Genomic DNA, 26,081 nt, shown 5'->3' on the forward strand with positions numbered 1-26,081 from the left:
CCTATAGAAAATAGGTATGGAAGTTTGAATGAACTTGTTGGCTTGAGCACTTTATACGAGCTGATAGTATAAATTAGCCAATTAAAATTATCATACAAGGCAGGTAATAGGTCAGTAACCTACCTAGCACAGTTTGAACACGAACAGATACTGTTGTTCTGATACGTTCAAATGGTAGCTAATGTGTGATTATGTTTGTTATTGGATGGAATTGACTATAATTATTTGAACACAAAAATGTTCAGTGGGTAGGAATTTCTTTATTAATTATGTGCGTTTTAAGCAAATGAACTATCACTGGATTCAACGGTGAAGGACAACATCGTGAAGAAACGTGCATGCCTTAGAGTTCTCCTTAATGTTCTCAAAGGTGTGTGGAGTCCATAAATCCGCACTGGGCCAGTTTGGTGGACTACGGCCGTAACCCCATATCATTATGGGATCCCGTGCCCTGCAGTGTGCCGGTAATGGTATGATGATGAAAATCGTTGTGTCCATCAAGGTCTACCCATCCACGAGTGGGAATTTGTCGGTGTCGATCCCCGCACCGTTATTCAAAATCTATACTTATAATAAAACTGTAACTGGAAGATTATGCAGTAGTAAGACAGGGGTATGCTCTACAATCGATACTGACTCCAAAACAGATTTTTATTTACTTTTTGTCTGTCTGTCTGACTGTCTGTCTGTCTGTCAGTCAGGGCATCACGCGAAAACTACTGAACGGATTTAAATAAAATTTGGTATAATGGTAGCTGATATTAGGATACCTCTTATCCCGATAACAATAAGTTTCCTCCGGGAAACGGGATGGAAATTTTCATCGATTTACTTCATAGCGCCGTTAAATTTGAACCGATTTTAATAATTCTTTTTCTTTTTATTTGAAAGCATATACTATCAAACATGTAGTGTCCATTTTTAATAAAGATCTGATAAATATTTAGTCAGAGATAAAGGACATAACTCTTCACAAATAACAGCAAGTAGCAAGGCATATGGGACAACGATCGAATGCATGCGTACCATACTACTTAATATTATAAATGCGAAAGTTTGTGAGTATGGATGTATGGATGTATGTATGTATGTATCAACTAAAATAATGACAACTTCAGTGTACCATGTAAAATAATGGATCCCAGGATGATTATGATGATCAGATCAGATCTATTCTAGCTTCTCGATTGACTCATATGCAGACGAAGTCGCGAAGGTCCGCTAGTTAGATAATATTATCGTTAAAGCCCGCCATCCCGCGTTGGATCTACGTTGCCTATACTCTAACACCATCTCTTTTTATGGGAGGAGGCTTGTGCCCAGTTGTGGGACGTATATCATGTACTTCTTCGTTGGTTTGCTCTTCACTCAGAAATGTAACGGATTAACAGGATTTTGTGCAAAGAAATTGCGTCATCGTCAATTGGTCGTACTGATTCGAGTCTATATTTACGCCACACATCTAGTTTTGTTACCTGGTCTGTTCTAGTTTCAGGTTCATTCTTTCTAAACAGTCGTTTCTTTTTCATCTCGTTAGACTGTACAAGACCACCTACACTTACAAACGTTGTTTAGGTACAAGCAAAACTCGAAAGTTTTTTTTACTAAACGATAACAAGATACGAAAATGTGAAAAAAAAACGTGTTGCATCGAATGTGTGACTTAGGCATTGTGCAACATACTTCAAGTGAAAAACCAGTGTTGTTATATACAACACTGGTTTAGCCAGCTGACGATTGTTTAGGCATTTTTAAATCAAAGTAAGGCCCTAACAGAATTTCGCTTTATATAAGCGAGAAAATATGTGTATTATGTATTCATGTTAAGTATTACAAACAGTACATCTTATATTAATACTAGCTGTTGCCCGCGACTTCGTCTGCGTTTGATTTTGTTTCTAAAGTATTCAGTATCGCTAAGCCTTAAATGAGTATAGTAGTATATATATATAACATGTGACTGTCAATTAATTATAGACAAAAAATTTGCAATAAAATAAAATTGCGACTATAATTAAAGATCTAAGCTACCCTATCTCTTAAGTCGGACCAAACTGCTCACGGAGTGCCAATTTAATTTAAAATCGGTTAAGTAGTTTAAGAGTCCATCGCGGACAAACATCGGACAGGAGATTTATATATATTAAGATAGAAACAGAATGTTTGTCTGTAACACCAGACAGAAAGGGTGTACAGCTCGGCATTTGCCACGCATTATAATTACCTACATGCATCTCTTTTATAATTGACTAGCTAAACCGGCTCAAACTTGGCTCTACGGCTGTGTGAAAAATTTCTTAATACACTCTGTAATTTTTGTGGGCACTTAGGGCTGAAAATGATATGTCAAACCACTCTTCTTCACAAATGCAATGCTGTGTAAAAAAATCCAGTCAATCCATTGGCTTTAGTTTTTAATTTGCGAAAAATTAAAATAAAAAAAAAGCTGATTATCTATCTGATTTCTTATATACGTGTAACGAAATAATGTTGAAGGATGCATAAGTAAAAGGAAACGAATTGAAAACATACTAAGTGACTTCTTATGGCAACCCTATTGAAGATAAAAGACCGACACGCGCATAGTACCTACCCTGCGCGACGAGTACTTACTAAGGTTGTATTCACTAGATATAAGATACCCCATGAACTTCGTACCACCTGAAGAAGGCCATCTTATATGAAAAGTAGTCCAAAGTAGTAATTTCCATACATAATGACCATTTTTTTTCTCGACTGTTCGGCCGACCTCAGGGAAGATCGGGTTATGTGGGATTTTTACCCACTAAAACCCCCTCGGTGGCCATCCTCGACACATAATTGGGAGGTTCCGTGATCTCCTAAGAACACAGCGGTGCCTCCCTCGTACAGCGCATGTAGAGCTCGTCCCGTCTGTGGTTTGCCTAATTTTCTATTATTTTTATATACCACTGTTATGGCGAGCAATGTAAAAAATATTCATATAAAAATCAGTGTAGTAATTTTTGAATTGACATTTACAATTTATATGCATGAGTATAGATATTCTATACTTCGATCACAACTCGCGAACACTTAATTCCAATTCACAATCGTAACTGCTATCAATGCTGTAGCCTTAGTACAAGATTTCTTCGCTCGCAATCGAAGAGTCGTTTTCGAGTATCGAAATACTTTAAAATCGGAGTAAAATGGTTCTTATTTCATAGAATTAAAGCTCAAATTTGTCTGCAATTCTTCACTTCGGTATTTTGATAGAACGTTTGTAAAACAAAATCAGAAGTACAGGATTTGCGTCTCTAAAACTAAGCTGATTAAGTCCATTTTACTTTGACAATACAGAGTTTGATGAGCGAAAACTACTTCTCGATTGCGAGCTAGTAGGTTTGTACTAAGGCCACTGAAGTGATAGGAGTCCGTGACAGGATGACGAGATCAGTGATGTCATACGTAACGATTGCAGTCACGTTCTAAAGGTCAGGACCACCATGACCCAGTGTATTAGCTCCATTCATAAGCGACATTGTTTCGTTACTTTTGCTAATTGACAATTATTAATATTATATGTTAGGTAATAACATCACTAGTGGCGTGCACTTGATTAGTAAATTTACCCTTCTGAAATATAAGAAGTTTCTCAGAGGGATCCATACTGATAATTTTAATGAACAAGTGTTTCTATTTTCTTGTTTGTTTGTTAAAACGCCCGACTTTCAATGTAGTGTACATTATTAAATTAATGTAAAATAACTTACTATATCCTGAGCAGTATGGCTTTACTAAAGGTCGTAGCACAACGGACGCAGGCGCTAAACTTATAAAACATGTTTATGATGCCTGGGAATGTTCACAGAACGCCATGGGTGTTTTTTGTGATCTATCTAAAGCTTTCGATTGTGTTGATCATAAAACCTTGCTTCTTAAGCTAAGCCACTATGGTATCCAAAACGTTGCACTAAATTTGGTTGCCTCTTATCTCAGCAATAGAACCCAAAGAGTTTGCATAAATGATGCAAAGTCTCAGGGTTCAAATACCTCGATGGGTGTCCCACAAGACTCGATTTTGGGTCCTTTTCTATTTTTAGTGTTTATAAATGATCTACCGTACCATGTCAGTGGAACATGCGACATTGTATTGTTTGCAGATGATACATCTCTAATTTTTAAGACTGATAGGAGTAAAGATAACTCTGACGAAGTAAACCGTGTTATGTCGCATGTGTCGCACTGGTTTACAGTTAACAACTTACTTTTAAATGCAAAAAAAAACAAAGTGTGTCGAATTTATCTTACCAAATGTAAGGAAAATTGATAAAAATATAATGATAAATGGTGAATCACTAAAAATAGAGACTTCCACAGTTTTTCTGGGCGTGACCTTGGATAATAAGCTTCAGTGGGGTGCCCATATAGATTCACTAGCGGGTAAACTAAGCTCGGCTGCCTACGCAGTCAGAAAAATTAGACAGAATACTGACGTTGAAATAGCTAGGCTAGTTTATTTTGCGTACTTTCATAGTGTTATGTCCTATGGAATCTTGTTATGGGGTAAAGCAGCTGATATCGAAACTATATTTATATTGCAGAAAAGAGCTGTACGGTCAATATATAAACTTAGATCACGCGAATCCCTCCGTGAGAAGTTTAAAGAAATAGGCATACTTACTGTAGCTTCACAATATATTTATAACATAAACAGTCGACTTTCAAGAAATGGTCATAAATTAGTGTCATCTGCATATCGTCTGCGTAAGGTACAGGGATCATTTGTGGGATTGCGTATACGCTTTTATAATATGATTCCTAAGGTGATTTTGGACCTGCCAATGCACAAGTTTAAAGAATTTACTAAAACACATTTATTACAGCGAGGTTACTATACAATTGATGAATTTTTTAATGACAAGGTTGCTTGGAAGCATCCGGCTCCGCTTTCAGCTCTCACAAGATAGAAAAATGAATGTTAAAATGCAAAATGTAAATTGTTGATGTTGGAAAAGAGCAACTGCTGAGTTTCTTGCCGGCTTCTTCTCGATAGAATCTGCCTTCCGAACCGGTGGTAGAATCACTAAAAACAGACAGACTTGACGTTTCAAAAGTGCTTATATTAGGCCTACTTGAAATAAATGAATTTTGAATTTTGAATTTATTCTACTAGGCAAGCACTTTCATCTGTTAACCATATTGAGGGAGTTGCGAAAAAATATGTAATCGTAAAAGTGTATTCATTCATTCATTCATTCATTCATAATCGGCCATTTTGTGTAGGCGGCTATCTTGGACCATTTTTCATCGAACATAGCTAAGGACTCTCCCGACTTAATCAACTTTCAAACAAAAAAAAAAGAAAAAGGGAAAATCGGTTCGGACACAAACACACACACAGCCACGTCAAACGTACAACACCCCGTTGTTTTTGCGTTGGGGTATTAATAAATCTGAAGAGTTAAAGGTGCGTGAAGGGCTTAGTGTAAACAACGAGGCTATCATTGCTTTGAACAAATCGCACGCAGGTAATGTGGTTTGCTCCAGATTAGGTCTAGTTCTTAAATGACCTTATTTTCACTTGGTGCCTCGACTTGCACCGGCGCGGCGCGGCGCGGCGTTAAATTATGCTACAATACAATTAAACCTACTTGCGAAGTAATAGAAAGCACCCGTTCTTCGGGTACTCTGCTGAAATTGTTATTACAATTTAACTCATTGAATTTATTGTTCACGACTTAAAAGATATCTCGTGAAAGATTTTGGAGCGCCCAATCGCGTAGTGGTATTCCAAAATCGAATCTCTATCATTGTAGAGTGGACCTAATGTCATACGTTTAAGTGTCGATAATTCTGTAAAACTAATTTTTATTTTACATAAATTCCGCCAAGAGTTCCTACTGTCAATATATGTGTAAACAAAATTTAGCTTTAAAACAATGTTGGTAAGATTAATTTTACTCGCCACTCCTGGTACACACAATTATAATCTATATATATATAATGAAAATGGTCTTCGTTTGAGGCTCAATCACGCCTAAACCACTGATCGTATCGAGATGAAACTACCACCATTCGATGCGAAATTTGTCCTAGATGGTTTATGGCTATCTATTTTTTGAATTCCAACATTCCTTCATTTTTTTATTGCTGTTTTACTTTAATGAATTTTTATCCCGCTAATAAAAACAAAAGATAAGCATTTTCTCTTGAGTCTTTTGTTTTCATGGATTTCAACAGAGTGTATTAAACGGATTATGGTTTTTTACATTCAGCTAAGAATCTACTCACGGTAGTGGAGAACGGCTGGACCAATTGGGCTTTTTTTTATTTTCAGAATTGTCAGGAGAAAGTTTTGTATGTAAGAAAATTTTAAAAAAGCCCGATATAAAGTTAAAAATTTCGATGATAATCGAAGAATTCCCATCTATATAGTCACTCACCACGAAATCTCGGGAACCATAAGACTTAGAAACGTGAAACTTGGTAGGAATATTACTTTTGCTATGTAGAGGTCAGCTATGAATAGATTTTAAGAAATTCATTCCCCAAAGGGGATTGCGTGGGCGTTAACAATGAACAATTCCCGTTTTTAAACTATAGCTCCTATAGACTTCAAATTTGGTAGGAATCCTCTGTAAGAGGTGTAGAAATAGGCTATGAACGAATTTTACGATAGCTCACCCCACAGGGGGTTGCGGGGATGGGTATTAACAATTAATATTTTTAATTTTCCAGCTAAAGCTCCTACAAGCTCCAAATTTTGTAGGAATTTTCTATAAGTGATGTAAAAATGATTTATGAACAAATTTTACGATATCCTACCCCAAAGAAGATTGCGGGGGCGTTAACAATGAAAATTTTCAATTTCCAAGCGATAGCTCCTATAGACTCCAAATTTAGTAAGAGTGTTCTATATGTAATATAAAAATGATCTCCGAGCGGATTTTACAATGAATCACCTCCAATAAGGTTCGCGGGGGTGGGTGTTAACAATAAAAAAATTCAATTTCGAAATATAGCTTCTAAAAATTCTAAATATGGTAGGAATCTTTTATTATTCACATAAAGAACATCTCAAAATGGATTTCAATAAAGTCTACTTCCGACAGGAATTGCGGGGGTGGGTGTTAAAATCTAAAATTTTTATTTCTAACCTGTAACTTCTACAGACTCCAAATTTGGTGGGGATCTTCGTGTATGTAGGGATATTCGTGTATTTCCTTACAACAATCGTCTTTTTGGCAGCGGAGAAAAAGTCATTGAGAGGTTTCAAAAACTTAACTTTACATGTAGCTATCCAATCAACGGACTAAGAATTTTACATTCATTTTACTTTTGCAGACTACATAACCGACGAATTCTTTTATTGCGGGATCGCGGAAATGTAACAGATTAAAATGAATGCATTTTCCAAGCACATGAGATGTGGAAAAGAAATTTAGTTACTTATTCCAATAGAATTCATAAAAAACATGCACAATTAATTTTCTATAAAAAATTGATGTCACGGAGAAAATTTTAGTTCACAGAAAATTCGTCGCACTTGAACCTAGACAGATTTCAACTTCACATATGAGACTTGCAATGACTTTAACTTAAACTTTCAATGCTCATTTCAAATTTTTTTCTTCATGTCAATTATTATTAATTTTTGGAAGAAAGGCACGGAAATGTTATAATGATTGCACATTGAAAGTTACAATGAATATTAGTGAGAAAAATCACCTGGATGAAAGATACAGGCTAAATCGATGGAATTTGGAATTTGAGTAAGTCTAAACAATATCGATGCTTACAGTTCTATCCGCGGGGCCTATTTATGTTCATACAAAATTAAAAAAAAAGGGGAATAATAAAAATATGAAAAAAATAAATAAAAATGAAACATAAAATGTAATTTATTTCCTTTTTCAATTCGCTCAGCGAAGCGGGCTGGAAACGGCTAGTACATAATTATAATAAGAGTAAATCTCGAATAATAATAATCTCTATTGAATAGTTAGTAAATGGACCATTATCAAACTTCTTAAAAATAGACTTCAAGGTGCACAGTAAAATATGAAGCGAACAGGAGTGGTTGGGCTCTCGTACGAGGGAGGTCTCCTCGTACTAAGCTGGATATAGAGGTTATACTCACCACTATCCTCGAGTGCGGTTAAGTGGGCTTTAGTGATCAACCGAGATCGGGGCTTTAAAGAGCTCTACGGGGTATTAAGGTCGAAAATTACTGGTAGGCCCAGTAATTTTGAATTTATTAATAGAGAACCCAATACCTTTAGATTTTTTGGCTCGACCCCAGGACCTCTTAAAATGTACACGAACATTCTTTCAACGCGACTGTTTATTTAAAATAGTCCGTATGTAATGGGAATAAGAGCTATTATAATTATTATGTATCGGGCTCGGCTCTACAAATGGCTGCAAATAAAAAGGATAACAATATTTTCTACTCCGTCATTGCCCTACTTAATACCAGTAATTTGAAACTATTGTAGACTGAAAGCCTTTTCTAAAAGCAACGCCACCACACTCCAAGTGGTGTACTTATTTTGATGGAAGGTTCTATAGAACATGGCGGACGCTTTCATTTTTCGCTTCCTTACTTAACAACCTCCGCAGGCACGCTCCTGGGGGCTCAATACTTGAAAAGGCTTAAATTACTTGTGTGTATAAGCATGTGGGCCATTGCCTTTACTGAGCGAAGCGATAAAAATTTCAAGCCACATTAATGTCTCTTTCTTATAACTAGTGTCTTTAGGCTTTTGGGCCATTGCCTTTACTTAGCGGAACGATAAAAATCTTTAGCCATATTCATCATATAAAAACCATTACCGGCCCAATACAGAGCACGGGTCTCCTGACACAAGGAGAAGGGGTTAAGGCCGTAGGCCACCACGCTGGCCCAGTGCGGATTGGTGGACTCGACACACCTTTGAGACACCTTTTTAAGTTTTATGGAGAACTCACAGGCATGCAAGTTTCCTCACGATGATTTCCTACGTTAAAGCAAATGATATTTTAATTGCTTTAAACTCACATAACGTTAAAGTTAACGTAAAAGTTAAGGTGCGTGCTGATATTCGAACTCGTTACTACGATATTGTAGCCAAAGTTCTTACCACTAGGCTATCACAGCTGTGTTTAATATAACTTACTACTAGCTGTTTCCTGCGTTCTTCGTCCGCGTTTACTACGGTTTTCTACAAATCTCGTGGGAACCGTTTGATTTCGAGGGGTAAAAAGTGACCTATGCTACTCTCCTAGTACTTCCAAATAAGTCTACGCCAAAATAAAAGTCGATTGGCTGCTTAGTTGGGGCGTAAAGGTAAGGACAAACAAACAGTACTATTAGTATGGATATACTACTACTATTTCGACTAACTAACTCGTTGGTCTAGGTCCTGGGTTCGAAAATATCGTGAGTTGAACTAATTTTCAATTAAGACTGCAGTGCAGATTTTAATACTAGCTGTATGCGAATTACTCGGAGATATCGTCCCGTATGGTTCTCAACGTTAAATGTTTACATAGTACCTATAAGCTTTTCTCAAAAGAGATATATAATATCAGATTTAGTATAGTTATTCAGGGGGCGGATAAACGAATTCCTTAATAGCCGGCAACGCATCGGTGGCTCCTCTGGTGCTGCAGGTGTTTATGGGCGGCGGTGATCACTTACCATCAGGTGACCCACTTAGATCTTTTTGAGACAGAACTCCTCCGGGGAAGAACTTATTATTGCCTCTAAGCAGTATTGTCGCAATGCTGTGTTTCGATGTGAAGTTCGTGGTTGCCGGAGTAACTAGATCCTCATGAGGCTTTTCATCTACGAATCAGGTTGATGGGCACCGAGCGCCCTTTGCAGGACGTGCTCCTCGCACTTACTTACTTTGAGCTATCTGCTTGGCCCTTTTATTTTTACTAAATATAAAAAAAAGGGGGAACCACCTAAACTTCGACTGGTCTATACGTTGTACTATTCTTTTCGACACAATTTAGCTAAAAGCTTGCGTAATATAAACCGATAAAACACCGCTGTTTGTTTTCAAAAGGCACGTAAATAACCGAAAATAGAGCGTGAAGTAGGAAAACTCGCCATTTTGTTTTGATGCATATAAGAACCAGCTATAAGTTATGAGTGCACTGGAAACTTTATACCAAAATATAACTTTTGCATAAGTTTATAGAATATGCTAAAACACATTATTACGGCGAGGTTACTATACAATTGATGAATTTCCCAATGACAAGGTTGCTTGGTAGCATCCGGCTCCGCTTTCATCCCTCACAAGATACAAAAATGAATGTTAAAATTTAAATTGTTGATGTTGGAAAAGAGCAACTGCTGAGTTTCTTGCCGGCTTTCTCTCGGTAGAATCTGCCTTCCGAACCGCTCGTAGACTCACTTATTTGTCCAATTATCCTACGACTTAATATTTTCTGGACCATTACGCTGATCTACCGTGAATGGAATTGTGATGGATTTCCAGTAACTCTATAAATCATTAAACTATGGCTAAATTCACGTCACAAGAAACCTTCAATATCATCCGAAATGACGCAAGTTATTGAAACTTCATAACAAATATCATTCAGCAATATAGTAATGAGTAAGACCAAACCAAGATTAAAGCATGTTTGACGTCAATGGTTAAAGCCACAAATACTATCTCGTCAAAACAAAATGAAGTAACGTGTACCTTTAAGTAAAATTTTAATTATTAGATAGGAGCATGCGTTACCTTGCGTAATTCCATAATACGTTATGAAAATTAAGCTTAACTTGCTTAAATTTAATTTGATAGCGCATTGTATTACGACCGCTCGAAATTGAGCTATGGGTGTGCAACGTAAGAACATCGTTAAACTCAACGCAGAATGTCATATAATACATCAAAAGCCGTACGCGGACAAAGTCGCGGGTAATAAATAAATGTTAGTTAACCTGTAGTTTGCGCGTAAGTAAAAATCCGGTAGCGTAGGTGCATCGGAAAGGCAAGACGTAAACAGAGTATAATCCTCTTACCGCCGAGCACTCGCTAAATCACTTTACTTCCTGGAAACCGTACCCGGCACCCGTAACCCGACGTCCGGTCGTTACACTCCGACTCCGGCTCGAGTTTTAGACGCTGGAAATATTAACTGAACATTATAACCAAGATTTTCATGGAAAGCAACTTGCTTTAGACATTTGAACAAAAAATAAAAAAAACCTACTTCGATGGTGAATTTTATACAAACTAAACTGTAAAAACATTTTTCTATAAATCAAGCTTGAATATTCAAGTTACGTGCTTCCACTAGCTTAAAGTCGTAAATTTATACCAACTAGTAACTTTGATAGAAAATTGTACCGCGATAAACTGAATACGTCTGCGTTTGGAACGTAGCTTTAGGTTTAAGTTGGCGAACGAAGTTATCACCATCCCCTTAGAATTATGTAAACATATATGTATGAACGCTTCATAAGTGCCCGTGATAGGCCGACATGAATAAAGTAATTTTAAATTTGAATTTGTATTTACCCTTTCGAGTGTACACTGTACAGTTTTGATGTTATGTTGTTGATTGCGTAAACAATGCTTATTTAAGCCATAACAACAATCGCGGTTTCATCATCATTGTCATATCGACCCATTAGTGGTCCACGAAAGGGCACCACTGGGCCACCGTGGCCGTAATCGACCGCGGTGGCCCAGTGCGGATTGGTGAACTCCACATGCCTTTGAGAACATTATGTAGAACTCTAAGCCATGCAAGTTTCCTCACGATGTTTTCCTTCACCGTTGAAGCAAGTGATATTTTAATTGCTTATAACTGCTGCGATGATGGATTGTGTCAAAACCTGAGGATGCGTTCCAAGCATGCCATCTGCTTGGTCCATCAAACATTTCTATAAGTAATTCTAAAAGTAGCTAGGTAACGCTAAATAAATCATAAATTCATAGGTACTAAGAATATTTCCCTGCATGATGTATTGTGATATAAGTCAAGGTGCACAGGATGCCCGCACTTTGTCAGCCAGTATGCGGAAACCGGCAAGTCATTTAGCAGAATGACTCGCGAGTCGCATCACGATCTATATATTACTCCGCCTAGCCGTCCTCCATCTTCTCTACTTCAAGTTTCAACGCAAAAACTGTTTCGTTTTTTAAATTCTTTATGGTACTTCATAGCATTTATAAACTCGGTCCGCGTTGGTTTCTATCTTAAGGGTACAAGCTATTACCACTAAGTGTTTGGTAACAGAGCAATTCTCTTTTAATCATTTAGATTATTGAAAACAATAGGCGACACTATTTTTTAAATAAAAACGTATAATACATTTTCTACAAATATTTAATTTAGAAAAAAACTTAATCTGGAAATTTTAATGTGAGCAGGAGATAAAAATCTGAATTGGCAAGACTTTAGACAATTCATTCCGGTTTACGTGAAGCGCTGCTGACCCCATTTAACCGATCCTATATAACTTATTTTGTAGTCAACATTCAAACATATGAGTACCAATGTTAAGGGGGATGTAAAAAGACACACCCGTCAGTTTGCATAATCAACACTCGATTTAATTAGAACCGACGACGTCTGGTTCCGCCGCTGTAGGTTTCGTACCAAAAGCGCAGAATAAACCGGGCCAGAACAATCGATAGACGATGTCGCTATTTCAAAAAGTTTCGGTTATCCATTAAAGCTAAGCTTAGCATTGTTTGCTTTGTTTCCATATCAGATATAGCCATTGTTATTTCTGGATTTTTGACGGCGAAACCGTAAGAGATATTTCCGGTGACTCATTTCGGTAAAAGGCGAAAGTTGGAGTGTTTTCTTTAACAATTTTTACCTTTGTCATTTGAATGTAATGAAGTATGACTTGGAAACAAAAGAAAATTGGTAAGAATCAAATAGTGCTATTTAAAATTATTACAAGCGGTCGAAGTTGAACCATTATTAATTTGAATTATCAGTTGAAATATTATTAAGCTTCTGTTATCAAAGATTATTCAAATTCAAATTAAAAAATGTTTTATAGCTTATTACGGTATTTAGTAAGTATAAAAATATAACGGAAGTAATTTATTCAGCCAAGCCTTGCCTTCTGGGTCAGCGGGACGTGTTCAACTACATACACACCACAGTGCAGTTTCCTTTTTAATAATGGACTACTTGTTAGAGCAGAATTCACCATTCTCCTCAGTCTATTTATGTCCCACTACTGGGCACCCTCTGTGTGTGAGTGTGTGCGTGTATGTGTGTATGTAATTGTCCGTGAATGTGTGCTGTGTGTGTGCTGTGTGTGTGTGTGTGTGTGTGTGTGTGTGTGTGTGTGTGTGTGTGTGTGTGTGTGTGTATGACATCGTAATTTAATTAATTAATTTTCACCACTAAACATTTGACTATCTTAAGTGACACCTCGCCTATTACAGTCCACTGGTGGACTAAGGAGGGGAGGAAGGGTAGTGACAACTGTACTGTATCTATCTGTTTTAGAATTTAGAAACTATCGTCTGTAAAGTTTATTTTTCACTGTTTGGGCCGTCTAGGCTGAACTCGCGTTAATTTCCAAAAGTCGGAGATTGCCCGAATAGTTTTGAACCTATTCGGGACTCTTAGCCATGAGCATGTTCGGGTAAAGCGGCACTACGCCTTTGTTATTTTACGTCATGTAAACAGTAAAAACTGTATTCTGACCTAGCAGAACCACGCGGCACATCATCTTTGAGTAACCAGGAACGCTCTTTGACGTAACAAGAGTCTATAGATTCCTATAGATTTAGCGATACACTTTCTCCTTGCAGCCCAGTGGACCATAAAGCGTGGCTCCAAAGCTGACCTATCTAGGATATGTACAGACTTACTACGCTGTTGTTGAAAGCATTAGTAAATAAAACATCTCGCGTGTGCTGTATGTGACACGTATTGCTAATTTCGCTTGTTTAATGACCATTGGGTGTGAGCAGTATAATAATGTCGTTTGTGCGTTTGTTTATATCTGCAAATGTCATGGTCACTTCAATAACGAGCAAGAATTTTATTTGTATTAAGCTGTCATGTGTACTAACTAAGTTGTGAGCATCAGTAGTTATTTCATTAATAAATCTGTTATTTATTAATTGTTTGCCATTGACTCGCAATCTCACCTGGTACTTGCTTACCTGTCCGGCTAGCATGGGCAGGAGACAATTATATACCCGGGGAAAGGATAAAAATTAACTTCTCCCACAGCTAACACAAGCTACGCTTACTATGGGGCTAGGTGGCGATGTGTGTATTGTCGTAGTATATTTATTTATTTAAGACGACACGGATATTTTTTAAATAATATACATAAATAATATATTATAATAATAATATTAAATTAAATTATAATATATTTTATATATTTTTATTCACAATATAGTCCTTGAAACGGCGCGTATTGTGAGGAGGTTTCTCACTCTGGAGCCCTGACCACCGGTTGCTTGGGATTCAAAAGCCCCGCGAGCGGAGGGTGGAAGTTTTTTTTTTTATTAATTTTTAATAGTGTTTTTTAATTTATTCTTTAGCATTGTTAATAATTTAAAAAAAAAAAAAGAAAAATAATAAATGATGGAAATATTATTTATATTTATTTAAGTAATTATATATTTATTTTATGCCTATATGTATATGTGCACCACCAAACTATTTTCTGTATTTGTTTTCTTCGCCATTGCTTGCCTGGAAGTAATCGCTATGAAGCGATAACGCCGCCAAATTGAGTTGTTTTGTTATACTTTTCTTTTTTATGTTATTTTTGTGGTGTGCAATAAAAATATATTCATTCATTCATTCATTCATTCATTCATAAATACTTATAATATAAAGATAAACCAGTGGCGTGCATAGCCCTTGGACCCAGGGTATGCACAAGGTGTTCAGCACAAACATAAAGTAAAATTTATATTTTAGATATGTCGGTTTATATTCAAATTACTTTACGAAAGTTATATTTTTGATTGATTTAATACTATCGTGTATCTGCTAATTGAATAAAAGTACATACCCTGATTTACGTCACAAAATTATGACACACCATTCGGCAGCATTTTCTAAGCACACTGATGATGATAATATTTTTTTCCAACATGTTTTTAGCGTCTTGATGAAAATTATTAATATCACAATATCCTTTATCATTTCAAACTTTACGTATATTGGACAATAAAACAAAAGGAAAGCAAAATAATCGATTGGTGTGTACAAAGCCGCTTAGTCAAGAATAGTTTTCGTAATATTTATTATTACACATACGTTTTACTTTATCACCTTTTTTTGTGGATATTTGTAACATTGGTACACACCTTCCTTTGCGAATGATTTCTAATTTTACGATAAAGGGATAGAAATTAAAGTTGTCTCTAAGTACTTTTTCCAGGCACACTGAACCCAAACAAATACCGCACGAATATGCTTTCATTATAAAATGAATGAATAAACTATAAAATAACGTTAACACATTAAACTATCACTACTCAAACTTTTATAAGTTGCTGAATTTATGCACTTTAACCGTTTATTTATCACCAACGCCATAGAGCATTGTTCGAAGGTAAACAATAATGGCGATTGAATATGCTAATGATAATATTGCAATCGAAATTAGTCAAAATATGTCTTTAATTTTTTTGTAAGTATGGGTACGAACGCTATTTTATTTTGATATGTCAACAATAAATAGAAACAATATTTATTGTTAACTTTCTCACTTTCCAATAATTCCTGGAATACTTTTCATAAAAAAATCAAACCATATCTAAATTATAACCATATTTAAATGTCGTCTTAAAGACTACTATCTGTCTTTGAGTGAAGTAATTTGAACAAATATCGTAATTAATGTGTTTTTTTTTTGTATTTTTCTTTTTTCATTATTTAATTATGTATGTATTTATATATATATTTATTATATATGTATTTATATATTTATTTATATTATATGTATGTCTATTTATTGCCGAATATATATGTATATTATATGTAGTATAATTGCACTATCCCGCTCTCTTGCAGCTTTTCCTTCTGTCAGAGGTTGCCTGTAAGAGATTGCTTGCAGCAATAAGGCCGCCTTTGCATGCCTACAATTCTTGTTGTTGTTTATTCTATATTTTATGTATATTCTGATGTTTGTGTGCAATAAAGTATTTCTTCTTCTTCTTCTTCTTCAAACACGTAATTGATTATCCACTTCCGTAAGCAGTGCTTATAGACACCTATACATAGAGAATTTATGAATGAAACTGTTCACACAAGTCCGATGCTAATCTTGTAAGTACAAGCGCACGGTTATAACATTACACGACACACACTACTAACTTGCACGCACACATCTAGCAGAACGATTCTTTCTTTGGGCGTGCTTATTTTATTTGATATTTCTATGCAACAGTAGATGGCGTCATATGTCGAGTGATTCATAATAATTGATTTACCCTGCAATCGATAACATGAGATTTAAATGATAATATAGGTATTTTTACGTGTTTTAAAAGGTAAATGTTTAGCATTTACGGTTAAAAATTAAAATACAAAGTAGAAATTTTTATTTTATAAGCTATACCTACGCCTCGCGCGCGCTGGTTGCGCTGTCGCCTGTCTAGCGACAATTGACCTAGAAGTTTGGCCGCTCATTACTAGATGGCGCTTTCATATATTTTTTACTTAGTGCTTTTTTAATTACAAAACTTTAATGGTCCTATCTGAAGGTTCTTTAAGACCCTGAGGGTAGGGTATGCACTGCTTATTTGCATATATGCAATGCACGCCACTGAGATAAACACCCAGACACTGAAAAACGTTGATGTTCATCACACAAACATGTTCCAGTTGTGGGATTCTAACCATGTCGATAAAATAATACAGTAGATTAAGTAAATAATTCGATAAAAACATGGTTTAGGTAACGGTATGCCGTGTAGTGACGGCAGGTCAGAATACAGTTGTCACCATCCAGTGGCGTGCACTTCATATATGCACAAAAGCACTGCATACCCAAATTATCATATACAACTCGTTTTGGAGGGGATTTTTTTCCATTTTATGCCATGTACCTGCTTTATGCATACCCTGGTCACAAACCCTATGCACGCCACTGTCACCATCCCTCTTCTCCACGCGGGCTTCGTACGAGGCGACTAAGGGAGAGTGGACGGCAGCGTCCTCTGTGGTACTACTGCCATTTACGGCGATCAGCAACCCGCCTACCTGGGTAGGCGGGCATGGTGATTATGGGCAAATCCTCCAATTGGGAGAGGCCTTTAGTCCAGCAGTGGACTGTAATAGCCTGTTGATGATGATAATGATGACGGTATAGGTTACAAAGATTCGCTAAGGTATGGTACTATCCAAATCTTACTTATATTATAAATGCGAAAGTTTGTGAGTATGTATGTATGAATCGATGGAGATATTTAAAGTAATCATTATTACTTAAAAGTCTGGGAGGCTAAAATGTCTAACTGTTAAGGCACAATAACCGCTTTTTGTTATAATTTGTCAATCAAAACACTGGTACAATCTTAAGATGGTGACGTTCCTATCAGATCTTTATCCAAACAAATAGTTTTATAGTTAAAATTAATTATGTACCTGCAAATTCCTCTTTAAATTATTCAAATTGGACCTATCAAAAATGCTTAAAAATATTTTAATTATATTTGATGCAGACGAAGTTGCGCGGGTCAGCTAGTTATAATTAAATGTGCCACATATGTATTAATTCATAACTAACTCTCTATTGTTATGATAATTAACATCCAAATTAAAAGTACTTAGATCCTATAAGGAACTCCAAGGTGTTACCAGAGATACGAGTATAGCTGAACTTGATAAAACACGTTTGCATTACTACGTGTCCTTTGAAAATGTCCGCGAAGCAAGATGACTTTCTTACTTAGAGGGCCCTTGTTAGATTTATTGATATTGGAATACATCTTATCGAGGGGACAGAGGATAATGTGATATCTCTTTGTTAATTTTTGAAGAATGCTTTAAAATTTATATTGTTAATAATATTAAACTTTACTTCCTTACGAAAATGTGTGGTTTAAGAACACTCTCTGTGCACTTTACGCACCTATACCGGAGCACCTTAAATACAAAAAAAGTTGATAGGCGCCGCAAAGGCCTCCGGCTTCCGTCTTCCCCGACCCCTGTAATCTGCGTACCTTCATATCAAGAGTGAATAGGCATCTTCTAGGCAAGCGCATCCCTTCCTAGGCTGCATCATCACTTACTAGCAGGTGTGATTGCAGTCAAACACTTGTCTATATTTAAAAAAATGCAGAATCCACATCCACACATCCACAAATCAGCAGAACTCTATAAAATAATTAGTAATAGAAACCATTAATAAACCAAGTACCTAATGACTAATCATTAGCACATAATACTTTAATATTAAATTCCTAAAGATTCGGAACATAACTCTTATTTCGGTTTCTTCAAAAACAAATGTGATCCCACTTCTGAAATCGGCAAAGGATAAATGAGCGCAGGTTCAAAACAATGACAAGTACATGGTGATGAATTTTAAATCATTTATTAGAGGGTTTTAATAATTCTTCTATTCTGTAGTCACTTTAATTCTACGTTGCGACATGAAAAGCATTGGTATACCTATACATAAAAACCGGTAAAGTGCGAGTCGGACTCAAGCGCAAAGAGTTCCAACTATAAAAACGGCAAAAAAAATATTTATGTTGTTATATGGGAGCCATCTTTTATATTTATTTTTTTGGTTATCAGTATTCGATTTTATAGCGGCATCAGGTATACATTATCTACGAAAGTTTCAACTGTCACGGTTCTTCGGTCTGCTGACAGACAGACAGACGGGCAAACGAACGGACAGCGGAGAAATATATAGTAATAGGTTCCCGTTTTACCCTTTGGGTACGGAACCCTAATAAAACAACCATACGGTAGCAAATTGTCCCAACCTTTAGCTTAGAAATTCATGATTTAGGGGAGAATACCCCAGAAAGTCAAAAGAATCGTCAGAGTGAGGGTTGAGAACGGCTCTCGGCCCTCGAGTATCATTTCTAGATAGTTTTCCTCCCTTTCGAAGGGCCCTCTAGCCTCACTCTTATTTCTAACGAGTTACTCAAGTGTATGACAATCTTACCTTCAGTTCAAACATAAGAAAATAAAATTTTTACGACTTTTGAGCGCTGTCAATTTACGTAGGTGGGCCCGGGTTCGATTCGGCAGGGGCAATTTGGGAATTTAAAATTTCTGAATTTTTTCTTGTCTGGTCTGGTTGGAGGCTTTGACTGTGGCTAGTTACCACCTTACCGACAAAGACGTGCCGCTAAGCGATTTAGTGTTCCGGTGCGATGTCGTGTAGAAACCGATACCATACTGCCTAACAGTTGGTAGCGGGCTAACCTTAGCCCGCTACCAACTCAGACTGCATCATCTCTTAGCACCAGGTGAGATCGCAGTCAAGGGCTAACTTGTTGTGGAATTAAAAAGAAAAAAAAGGAAAGGAAGAATTGAATCCAATCATTTTTGTACACAATAAAGCGTTGATAGCCTAATGGTGAAGCGGTGGAAGTCTAGTTGTTAGAGCATCGGTTTCCCTTTCGGGGGGGACCTAGTTCGATCCCTTGTACCTACCTGTTGTAGTATCGGAGTAGGAGTTATGTGCGTTTTTATTTTAAGTAATTAAATTATCACTTGCTTCAACGGTGAAGTAAAAACATCGTGAGGAAGTCTGCTTGCCTGAGAGTTCTGCGTTAAGTTCTCAAAGGCGTATGAAGTTTATACGCACTTGGCCAGCGTGGTCGACTATACCGCCTAACCCTTCTCACTATCAAAAACAGAGCATTTCTCGTGCCCGGTTAATAGGTTCATAACGAGAGATATAGAGTTCCGCCAGCCTATCAAAATTTCTAAGAAGATTCTCAATTTTTGTTTAGAGCTGTTTGTATGAGAGTAACTCCTAAAAACTATGCTCATTTGACTAGCGTAGCGATGAGACGACCTTATTCTCTATATTTTAGTAATTTGCATCTGAATTGAATTTATATGGATCAATTACGTATTAACAAACTGATTTAAATACTTAACCGACTATGTATTATTGTTAATATTTTCAAGGATTACAATTATCAACGGAACTAACAAAGATCGGTGAGCTAGACAGAAAAGCTAGTATTATGCGAGTGGATAGTAAAAAAAATAAGTATAAGCGTAACCTAGAAAAACAACAAAAAATGTTTATGAATAAATAAAATGGGATCATCCAACTCAATAAAAGCTAGTAGAGTTTATGGTATGAGTTTGCAAGATACAGATGATATTTCACAGTCATTCTAGTAGTAGTGGAGCTGTTTGTGACATAGCTCTTCCCGGAAGTGCTACCGCAATAATTATTTCTGCTGCAAAGCAGCATTGTTGCAATGCTGTGTCGTGGTGTAGTTTCCGCTGTTATTGAGCACATGAGGCTTAACACTTAAGTCTGAGGTTGATATACCCAGTGTGGCTTTGTTAATAGGCAAAGGTTCTTCACTTACGTTCGGTCCGACGTTATAAAAAAAGATAACTCAGTCAGTCAATAAAAACTAAAATAAGATAATTTTGTTGAAACAGCAACAACAACACATTGGAGCAAGTACTCCTTCTGTCTTTTAGGCACGCAGATAATATAAGTTTTTGTCATCCTTTGTTATCCTTTGTTACCTGGAGACAAAAAAAAAAATCTAGGACCATATGTAAAGTGTCGCCGAAAGTCGTTGGTTCATTCTGCGCTCGTGTTCAGCTGAGTCCTAATAAATTATTCATGAGTCAGTCCCACTGACTCAACGTCGCCATCTCGAGAGGCAGACGTCGGTTATATTATGTCACCGTTATTAAAGTTATGTTCACTCATACTATGAACTGTTTGCTAAGGTCACGAATTCTATGGTGATATCAGGGTATTTAGAATTATTACAAATCGGTAAACGTCATTCGATTTCGGAAAACTTATAAAAAATATTGAAACAATTCCAATATTTCTTGCAATATATTTACACTAGCTGTTGCCCGCGTACTTCTTCCGCTTCTATCCGGGTTTTTTACGAAACACGTGGGAACAGTTTGTTTTCCTAGTAATAATAGTAGCCCATGTTACTTCTCCGTCCTATCAACTAACTCTATGCCAAAAACCAGGTTGATTTGTGGCTTAGTTAGGGCGTGAAGGAAGGATACTCAAACACACTTTTGTATTCATTATATTAGCACGGATTATAATGTGCCGATTCGATTACCATCAACCCATAACGGCCCACTACAGAGCACGGTAGCGGTGATAGCCTAGTAGGTAAGGCTTCGGCTTTCCTTTCGTGGCGACCGAGTTCGAGCCCCGGCACGCACCACGACTTTCTTCTTCTTCTCCTCTCTGGGCAGTTTCCGCACGTAAGCACTTCGCTTGTTGTACGTTGAAATTTCCCGTTGTAGCTCGCTACTCCAGCCATCCAAGCTCATTCCCGAATCCTAGCCTACCGCCCAGGTTGCTAAAGACTTCCGGGATCTTTAGATTAGATCTCGCGTTGCTCTGTCACCCCCGTGCACTCCAGCATCACGTGCACGACTGACTTTTCGTTCGTTTTTAATTAAAGCAATTTAAAATCACTTGCCTTAAACGGTGAAATAAACATCGTGAGGAAACCTGCATGCCCGAGAGTTCTTTCTGTTCGAGAAGTTCTGAAGGGGGTGTGAAGTCTACCAATCCGCCACCAATACTCACCAAAACTTCAATTTTAGATTAGTCCCCAGGTAGGTATATAGTACAAAGTATACAAGTTTAATTATTTATCAATGAAATGAAATAAAACACTCGCTCCAAATGACATAAAACTGGCCAACATATTGTTCTAGTGGCCTTCCGCAGTAGGTTAATGACTTTTTTTTACCCCCAGTGCACTGAGACACTACGGCGCTTGGCTAGCAACTCCTCATTAGCAATGGAAATATACTTTTCGTTCTTCAATAATAATGACATTTTATTGCTTTTCAATTAATATTATAAAAATATATAAAGCTGAAGAGTTTGTTTGTTTGTTTACTTGAACGCGATGATCTTAGATTATTTCAGTGTTGGATTGCCCACTAGCTGACCCGTGCAACTTCGTCTGCACTAAATCGATTATTACCGGAAAACACGCATAAAGTGACATTTTCTAAAAATGATTCTTAGCTAGATCGATTTATCGCCCCTGAAATCCCCTGTATACTAAATTTCATGAAAATCGTTGGAACCGATTCCGAGATTCCAATTATATATATACAAGAAAACTTACTTACCAACAACTAAACCTTTTCCTTAATAGGCAGTGCTTACTTAATCCTCTCCAATCTGGTTTCCGTTCCGGTCATAGTACGGCTACTGCTCTGATGAAAGTTACTGACGACATTCGTTGGGGCATGGATAATAAACAACTAACTGTGTTGACCTTGCTGGATTTTAGCAATGCTTTTAACACTGTAGATTTCGATGTACTGTTGGCTATTTTACGTTCTCTTAACATATCTCCATCTGTGATTGACTGGTTTCGTAGTTACCTTCAGGGACGTCGGCAGCGTATTCGCGTTGAAGAGACTTATTCATCTTGGTGTGATATCTCTGCCGGCGTGCCTCAAGGGGGCGTGTTGTCACCATTACTCTTTTCTGTTTTCATTAATTCTATTACTCAAAAACTCTCTTCTCTCTATCACATGTATGCGGATGATGTTCAAATTTATACTCAAACATCTCTTGAGAATCTTCCGACAGCCGTTTCAAGGATGAATAAAGATTTAAGTGTTATCCTGGAATGGAGTAGATCCTATGGCCTCACTGTAAATCCTAAAAAATCTCAGGTGATTATTATCGGTAGTCGGAACCTAATCTCAAGAGTTGACTGGTTTTCCTTGCCGCCCATAGAATTCAATAGCTTCATAGTTCCGTACTCTGACAGCGTTAGAAATCTGGGTGTAACTATGGATTCCACTCTAAGTTGGACTAATCACTTAAAGGAAGTCAGCAGGAAAACTTTTGCATCTCTTGGTTCTTTGCGTCGCCTTCAATTTTTCCTTCCGATTCCTACCAAGATTATGTTAGCACAGACTCTCCTTCTTCCTATTCTGGATTACGCTGACGCAAGCTTTGTTAACCTAACTGACGATCAGTTAAATAAACTTGAGAGACTTCAAAACATTAGCATTCGGTTCATATTTGGGTTACGTAAATATGACCATGTATCACAATTTCGCTCTCGTCTCAAGTGGTTACCTATTCGACTTCGCCGGAATTTGCACATTCTTTCTATTCTCTACTGTGTGTTGTTTTTTCCTTCTTCTCCACCTTATTTAAAGGAAAAATTTGAATTCGTTGGTCGCCCTGGTGAAGTTCTCCGTACTGCAAGGAAATTGATCTTAAGGGTGCCTTCACATAATTCATCTTTCTTCCACCGATCTTTCACTGTTCAGGCTGTTAAGCTTTGGAATGCCTTGCCTCTTGAAATCCGTGAGGCACAGTCTATTACCATTTTTAAAAAACTTGTCAAAGATCATTTTCTGTCTGCATCTGCGGATCTTTAACTTGCCTATTCCCTTCTGTTTTATTTGTGGTTTGACAATATTGTATATATTTATTTATTATTGATATTAATTATATAGGTATATATTAATTATTATCACTATCTATATATTTTATTGTAAGTTTGTTATATGTACATATTATATTTGTATATATAGGTTTATGCATGTTTATTTGCAACACAGTACAGTTAAATGCACCACCTACCTCTCTTCTTGAGCTGTTTTTAGCGCCTTTGGTTGCCTGGAAGAGATCGCTATGTAGCGATAAGGCCGCCAAATTGTATACCTTTTGTTAAATTTTTACTGTTAATTTGTTATGTTTATGTGGTGTACAATAAAAGTGTATTCATTCATTCATTCATTCAAGAATTGCTCGTTTAAAGATATAAGATATGATGTAAGATACAATCACGCCAAGACCAATAGGCATAGCACTATGAAAACATTTTCAAAGTAGTTTTTTTCTTTTTGAGAGTGTCGCTGCGTGCGCTGCGTAAACGGTTAAAGTTTCGATAAAATCGTATGTAAAGAAGTTCAAAAAAGAGCCTTTGCAATAATTCCAGCTTTTTTGAGTACCTAGTATGCTATGCGTATTAATTACTGTGGCAAAGCAGCATGGCTGTGTTCCGGTCTGAAGGGAGCGTTTGCCGGTATAACTACATGCCGCGGGTTGACGGACACAAGGTGGCACTTTGTAGCGTTCCTGCGAAGTGCCGCCTTGTGCGAAGTGTTGCTCTGTTTATAGGCGATGTTTTACAATTCGCAAACCCCTGGACTACACGTAACCTCAGCTCTCAGTCACAGCCAATTGTACTAAATGGTCTCGCTTCACTGTTACATCACACTTAATCGTTTACCTTTGTCCACAGGTACCGGTGGATCAAGAACGGGAAACCTTTCGAGTATACTAGCTACGACAACCGGATCTCGCAGCAACCAGGACGTGGTACTTTAGTAGTAAGCCAGCCACGGAACGAGGACCTCGGGCAGTACCAATGTTTCGCCTACAACGAGTGGGGGACCGCGACGTCCAACTCGGTGTTCGTGAGGAAAGCGGAGCTGAACTCCTTCAAGGAGACCGACGGCCCTCAACAAACGATGACCGCCCAAGAAGGCTTGCCGTTCAAACTCACTTGCGAACCACCCGACGGTCACCCAAGCCCGAACGTCTACTGGATGCTGCAGGGCGAACAAGGGCAGCTGAAAACCATAAACAATTCCCGCATGACTCTGGACCCCGAAGGAAACTTGTGGTTTTCGAACGTCACGCGATTCGACGCCAGTGTGGACTACGCGTACACTTGTGCGGCCAAATCCGTGTTTAGGAACGAGTATAAACTCGGTAACAAAGTTTATCTGCAAGTGCAGCACACGGGTATTTCCCCGACGCTGAATAAGCATGAACCTGTCAGGCAGTATACTACCAGGAGGGTGGAGAAAGCTTGGCGCGGGAAGAAAGTCGAACTCTATTGTATTTATGGCGGAACGTAAGTATTTATTAAATTTATTATTAGACTAGCAGTTTCAGAGATTAGCGGCACGAGTGGTAACGAAAAAACTTTTAGAACATCATTTTGTACAGAAGCATGTGATACTTTATTTCGAAGTTATTTTAACCATGCCAACCAACTTTACTGTATGCGTGACTATTCCAAAGTTATTCGAATAATTACGTCATGAATTTTCGCATGCGAGTTAATTAACCCAACAAAATTCAGTCAGATTCCGAGAAAAACGTAAAAGTTTAACCACTTTTTAATTTATGAAAAAGAATTGGGCTAATGCTTTTATGGTGTACTTTTCAACAACCCTCTTGGCTTTGTGGCTGGAGAGCGCGTGCCAAATAGGTCGTCTTTCGGCGCACTTGCCCTGCTCTAGTATTTGCAATGCAGATTTATGTTACCAGCCTAATTTTACTGAGTCATTCAACTTGGATCCTCTATTGAATAGGGGAAATTTGATTTGAGAGAAATCTAAAATGTCTTTAACAGGGATTATTCCTATCTGTCGCCCAGCTCTGTACCCTCAAGGGGACGTATAGAAAAAGAAAGTGCGATCTGTCCCCCCGCGTCAGACGAGGAACGGATCAAACTAAATAATTCCGTTCTGTCCTCCCGCTGTTTTCTTAGGGGGACGAACAGGAATAACAAATTTAATCTGTCCTCTCGTCCAGAGCAGGGGGACAGATCGAACTAATTCTTTCGGTCAGCTCCTCTTCTGCCAACGAACTAATCAAAAGAATCAGACAGATCAAAACGAAAAATTCCCATTATCTGCCATATTCTTAGCTGACCTTTTTACTACCCATAATTGGGTACAGAGCTCCATTTCCATAGGTGTAAATAATTTATGCTCCCTACAATCTAAATCTCTGTGCTATAAGAGGTGTGCCTCTGCCCAGCATTTACAGACTGAGCATGATGATGGCGAATCTTGTTTTTAAGTCTCTGATTTTTTAAATAAGATATGTTTATAAAGAGTATTAAAAATACCATGATTTCAGGCAGAAGCAACGCTGCAGTTTTATAACCCAGCCA

The 26,081-nt window shown here is 37.4% G+C and overlaps 1 protein-coding gene across 4 annotated transcripts in view; it reads left to right on the plus strand.

Moving 5' to 3' along the window:
* Positions 1–26,081, plus strand: part of LOC120628013 (neuroglian-like) — an 80,299-nt gene that overhangs the window by 18,333 nt on the left and 35,885 nt on the right. For all 4 annotated transcript variants that reach the window (XM_039896220.1, XM_039896195.1, XM_039896212.1 and 1 more), the window contains exon 4: positions 24,414–25,031. In XM_039896220.1, coding sequence (XP_039752154.1) covers positions 24,414–25,031 — 618 coding nt within the window. The remainder of the gene's footprint in view (positions 1–24,413; positions 25,032–26,081) is intronic.

The sequence above is a fragment of the Pararge aegeria genome, chromosome 2, assembly GCF_905163445.1.
Source record: "Pararge aegeria chromosome 2, ilParAegt1.1, whole genome shotgun sequence".
Lineage (NCBI taxonomy): Eukaryota > Metazoa > Arthropoda > Insecta > Lepidoptera > Nymphalidae > Pararge > Pararge aegeria.